General features: G+C 46.7%; 1 protein-coding gene across 3 annotated transcripts in view; it reads right to left on the reverse strand.

Annotated features, from left to right (window-relative positions):
- TAMM41 (TAM41 mitochondrial translocator assembly and maintenance homolog) overlaps positions 1 to 5,749 on the reverse strand; it is a 55,427-nt gene extending 49,678 nt beyond the window's left edge. For 2 of the 3 annotated variants that reach the window (XM_090022639.1, XM_090022640.1), the window contains exons 1-2: positions 5,568 to 5,749; positions 3,938 to 4,117 (exon numbers count right to left, since the gene is read on the reverse strand). In XM_090022639.1, the coding sequence (XP_089878765.1) occupies positions 3,938 to 4,117; positions 5,568 to 5,696 (309 nt within the window). In that variant the 5' untranslated portion in view covers positions 5,697 to 5,749. Of the gene's footprint in view, positions 1 to 3,937; positions 4,118 to 5,353; positions 5,529 to 5,567 lie in introns of those variants that run through there. The other variant, XM_090022641.1, reaches the window with a different exon arrangement.
- Positions 5,750 to 6,000: the final 251 nt, after the last annotated feature.

Consider the following 6,000-nt stretch of genomic DNA (forward strand, 5'->3'; position numbering starts at 1 on the left):
ACTTCTCATAAACTGGCAAAACTTAAGAGATACAAGGTTCCTCAGAGTTCAGCAGCTTGTAGCTCCATTTGTAACAGAAATTAAAAGCATTTTAAAGTAAATTCACATAGTAAATTTCTAATTGTCTGAATAAACCATACTTTTAAATTTAATAAATATACAAAACATGATAATTTTATGATCCAACCAAGTTATACATAATACATTTTATGTTCTTAAAGTAGCAACGTGAATTTAGCTCTGTAAAGGGTACTAAGAAAATAAGTATTGCATATGTTTCAATTTTCCCCCCATTTTTTTTTATTTGGGAAAAAAAAAATGTTGTTTTCCATGGCTTCAAAACGTCTGAAATTTTACATCTCTAGACCCTGGAGAAAACTGAGTGATCTATTATAAAAAAAACCACAAAAAACCTAAAAGTTGTTGTCACCGCAACTGTGGCTCACAAGTACCAGAAAACAGTTATGTTATACTTAGTTCTTCTAGAGATGAATTGTTCTCTCCATTGCTTTTATGTTAAAAAAAAGTACCTTTATGCCTTAGTTTCAGGTTTCTTTTTTGTTAAAAAGCCCCTAAAACTGCTACTTTTCCATTGCCAACACACTTAAATTAAATAAGCTGCAAACTACCTTGATACAAAGGATCTAAGTTCCACTTGGTCAAACCAACTGACTCCAGAATGGTTGGACAAGAATGGAGACTGAAATATACTTGTGTACTTCAAGCACCTCCCTGCCCCCACCCAACCAAAATCAGCCCTTCAGTAGCAATACCTGGAGCAGCAATTGAGCTGGTTCAGGATAAATGAGCTGTTGTGTGCAGTCTGTAGTATTGGGATGAGGCTTGTGGCATGGAAAAAAGACACTTCATTTATAAGAACTTATATAAAAGAACTAGGGGTGCACCGACAGAGATTTTGGGGGTCGACAGCTAATTTTTAAGGAGGCATATTGGCCAATACCGATCCAATTTCTGATACAGCTGCGTGCAGCTGGTAAGTCTGTTATGGAGGGAGGGGAGGGAGACCAAAGCCCCCCGGCTGAGGGAGGGAGTAGGGTTGGGACAGGGCACGGGACAGAGGGGGGGCATGGGGAGGGTGGCTTCTGCTGCTGCATGCACCCCAGGAGGGTGGTGTGTGCTCCCAGATCTGCATGGGGCAGGCTTCAGCTGCAGGTTGGGGCAAAGGCTGCACCTGGCTCTTCCTGGCAGAAGCTGGGCTAGGCAGCAGCACTGGAGAGGGGGATACAGATGGGGGGGGCAGGACAGCAGCCACCCCAAATTTGGCCACAGCCCCGCCCCCCCAGCACCTCTACCCGCTCTGAGCGCAGCCCCGACCCCAGCCCACAGCGGCAGCCCTCCTCACCCCACGTGCACAGATGCATGGAGCACCCCCCCATGCCTTTTTGAGGGGAACACAGCAGCAAGAGCTGACCTCCACTCCCCGCACCCTCTGGTCAAGCAGCAGCTCCATCCTGCGCCCTGCCCCACCTGGGTAGAGCCTGCCTCAGGCCCTCTCTCTCCACAGGGTACACTGATTTCCCCCCCCACTCCCCTTCCACCACAAAAAACTTACCAGCTCCATGCAGCTCTCCAAGCTGCCGGGCTGCACTCCTTCTGCCCAAGTGCTGTGCTGCAGCTGCATGCATGCACTGGCATTTATCAGCCAAATTATCAGCCACATCCCAATTTTCAACACAATCAAAATTTCTTTATACTGGTGCCGATCCGACAGAGGTGCACCATTCCATTGGTTCACTTCTATAAAGAACAGTAAAAAAGTAACAGTCTTGCTACTAACCCTGCAAGAGTCTGGGGCCTAGTCTTGTTGCTGTTCTGCTTCCTTACCCAAACTGTCTCCTGGAATGCCACACTTCCTGGACAAACAGTCTGCTTACAGACATAAAAAAAGAAACAGACAAACCCAGCACTTTACTTTCAACTTGGTGCACCCTTGCACTGAGCCCAGCAGATGCCCAAAAGAGGCATTGTGTTAGTATGACCTGAGTTGCCCAACCTTCGTACAGACCGCGCGCTTCAGTGGGGCACTTCGGCACTTTTATCTAATAGTAAATGCACCGAAGTCCTACTGAAGCCCCCAATCTATACAGATGCTGTAGAGCCAGGCTGAACTAATGGGCTTAATCTCTCAGTAAAGCACTGTTTTATTTTGTTTTTTCACATTTGTCAGCAGCCTCAGTGTTTCTAGGAGGGCTACAGCTTTGTCTCAGAATCAGCCATGACTCTCAAAAAATGGGTTTTTTCCTCCCTATATTCTACCATCCAAAAACAAAGTGCACGTCTCTTTGGGAGGTGTGATAAGCAAGAACATGCAGCAACTGCTTTACTGCGAGAGGAAAGAAAATCAAGGTTATGATTCCTACCCTTCCCTTTTATCAAAGGCCTTGATTCTGCTCTTTGAGTTCAAATATTTAAAACCTATTTAAGGTTAAAAAGGACATGGATCATGCTGCAAATTCTTACCTTACTCAAGTCCCGTAAACTCACAAGTACATTAAGAATGCCTATATCTGCCTCCCTACCCCCAGATTAGGAGGTGGCTCTTTGATGTAAAACCATTTATACCTTGTAAATTTGTAGCTGGCAGAAAACATAGCTTTTCTCCATCCTTAATTACATCTTCTGCTTTTAGTAAAAAGATGAAATTTCATTTTCTTGTAGTTATAAGTTGAGAATGACTCAAACTCAGTATTGAGGAGATAAGAAGTAGACATACACATGTATCCCTCAACACAACAAACTTGAAAGCCGGTGTGTAGGAAAAGCAAATACTACTTCTATGATTTTTAATTACATCCAATACTCATAGAAGAGAGCACTAGAAGTTAAATAATACAGATGCCAATTATAAGTGGTCAGGTCTAATTTTTCATATTGGTATCCATATAAATGGAAACAAATCTACCCTGTTCTGTGAATTGGTCATTCACTGAATTCACGTCTGTTTTTCTGTTCTGTAAGCATCAATATAATACTTGTCCTGCCAAAATGAACTGAAATATAAATCTAGTTATTAGTCTGTAACATTTTCACATTATTTATGAGACTTGTTTTTTAAATCACAACATTGCCTGCTGTTTGCCAAGCAACAATTAACATGTTACTTGGTAAAACAGCTTCAGACATTGATCAAGCATACTGGGTGCATCTACAGTGCTTTAAAACAAAACAACTCAATAAAAACTCTGAAGCACTTCACGCCCGAGTTAACTGCTACACACGTGCCTGGGACCACAGCAATTAGAGCTAGGGCAGAGCAGCCCTGGCCTGTCAGGGAACATAGGAGGTCAGCTCCAGGTGACAGAACTGGAATTCAGAGGGGCTGGCCAGCCCCCAGCTGGCTGAACTGACGGGGTGCAATTTGCACCCAGCAGTCACCATCCACATGGGCATTTGATCACAGTTAATCATTCTGCTGTAAGATAGTATTGTCTTATGGTGGAGTTAATAAATTTACTGTGCCCCAATACCGATGCATCTTCACTGTGGATGGTGAAGCTTTACTGAGTAGCTAATTAGTCAATTCCACAGTAAAGTGCACATTATAGACGCACTCACTAGTGCCACTGATGACCCAGGAGACCCCCAGGACCCCAGATAAATGCTGGCCGCAAAGTCTCCTATTCCACTTGGGTCACTGCCACATACCAGAGCGTGCATATAGGAGCATGCCTGGGGACAAACGGGTCTGCTGCTATCTGTCCCACAGGAAACCTGTGCCCCAGCATGTGTGGTGGTACCCAATATGTGCAAACAAGGGTTTTACGTAAGCATGTAAATATCAGCCAAAAGTCAATTACATCTTCAGTTAAAATTTACATAATTATTTTTTCCAAAGAAAACTGACCTTGACTTAGTAAATCCAATACTCTACGATACAAATATCTAAATTATCCCACTCCCAGGCTGTTATACTTACCCTACCATGAAAAGGCACTAAAGTGTTGTAGTAAATTCCAGCTCCACAGTTCTGTATATTACTTATTTGTTTTGGCCCCAAAAATTTTAGGAAGGAATAATGACTCTTATTCTTTAACAAGTTCATCATGTGCCAAGTCACAGAATCATCCACAGCAAACACAAAGTCCAACATATTGTTCTACAAAATAAAGAAAAAAATATTGTTACACACAGTTTAAGAAGCCACCCATAGCCACTATAGGCAAGTGATGCTTATGAAATGTCCAGCAACACAAGCATGCAAGCCAGGGAACTACCATCCCTTTCATACTTTAAAAAAAGGAAGAACCTAATCAATTTAAGTCTGTCACTCTTAGACAAGTTGCAATCTTTACACTTGTGCACTTTTTTCATTTGGATTGCTCAATATCTACAAAAATACCCATACAATAGAATTCTTGGTGCAGTTATTTTAAAGCTGCACTAGAGAGGAACTGAATTTTTACTGGTATCAGTTCTTTCAACAAAAAAATTGATGCAAAAAACAGTTTGAACTGAAATCCAAATATAAGACACTTAACTTAAAAAAAACCTCCATAGACTACCAAAATATCTGCTTAAGTGCCCTGAATTGGACAGTTGTATGTGTTTATGTATTGTATGCATTTATCAAGCAAAACATTTAGAACTACTCTGAAAGTTAAGAGCTCTTCTCTTTCTGTTTGTCATTTCTAAAGTGATTTTTGCTAAAATGCCAGACTGAAGAGTACACTGTTAAAATTCCATTACAAGCATCTATCCCCTCCTCCCTCCTTTGCATTTGCAACATCTTAAACAACTAAAAAAACAAATCTTGTTTTTGTTTCCTTTGGGCTTTGGTTCAGTTTGGCTGGAAACATGGCTGCTCAGTGGAGACAAACTGTAATTAGGAAAGAAGTTATTCCATTTGACAATTTTAAACACAGAAAATAAAAGCCATTTCCAGATGCAGAAGTCCAATCGCTAGACACTTAGCAAATGCCCAGAACAGACTCAAAGGTGGCTGCAAAGCTCAGGCCAGTTGCTGCTGGCCAGAGGCACTTGAACAGATCACAGTTAGGGGCAGGCTACATGCAGATTCAAGCCAGTGAGGTAGGTCAATAATTTCCTACCAAAATACTGTTAAGAAGTATTTAGACTATGGGACTGACTACACCTAACTGCCAGGCTCTCTCCGGTTAGGCCAGTGGTTCTCGGCCTTCTTCGTTTTCACACGGAGTTTTTGACCACGGAAAAAAACAACAGAGCAAGTCTGCCGTAGGGCGGGCCGGGCGCTGCGGGCTCGTGTCCGCGACTCTGGCTCAGCCCCTGGGGGCCGCGGCCACCCGCACCTCGGGGCCCGGCGAGCTGACACACGCAGCCCAGGTCAGTCAAGCTTTTCTGCCCGAAGCCTCACCCCCGGCCCGTCTCCCTGGGCGGCGCAGAGAAGCCGCAGGAGCAAGGTCCGGCCCGGACTGCGGAGTTGGCCCGCGCTGCCCCAGCTGGCTCCAGCCTCGGTCCCCCTCGCCGGACTCCTGGCAGCTCACCCGGCGCCTTCCTGACTCGGGGACCGCAGCCGCCCCAGTGAGGCCGGGCCGGGCCGCCAGCCGAGGCGCGCGGAACCCACTTACCGCGCTGAGCCCAGCGGCCGCCCCCGTCTGGCGGAAGACGCCGGAGCCATAGGCAAAGGCCAGGCTGAGCTCTTGTGGGAAGTGCGCCAGGATGCGGCGGAGCTGCACGGCCGAGCCCGGCAGCGCCATGAGGGCTGGCGGGCGGCTCCGGCTCCGGCCCCGCCTCCCGGCAGCGCCATGAGGGGGGCGGGCGCTCCGGCTCCGGCCCCGCCTCCCGGCAGCGTCCGGCGCAGGCCGCCAGGCGCGCAGCGTCTCGTGCGCCGGGCCGGGAGCCTTGGGGCTTGGCGGCCGCTTCCCGCCCTTGCCCGGTGCGGGGGGTGCCAGTTCCGGCCCTGCCCCGGTGCAGCCGTGGCGGGAGGCGCGGCCGGGCGTTGTGCTAGGGCGGCTCTGGGGTTTCCTGTTGGGAATTGCCCCAGTTCTCCGGCTGGTGGGA

Source organism: Crocodylus siamensis, chromosome 11 (genome assembly GCF_052110815.1).
Source record: "Crocodylus siamensis isolate JL-2025a chromosome 11, ASM5211081v1, whole genome shotgun sequence".
Taxonomy (NCBI): domain Eukaryota; kingdom Metazoa; phylum Chordata; order Crocodylia; family Crocodylidae; genus Crocodylus; species Crocodylus siamensis.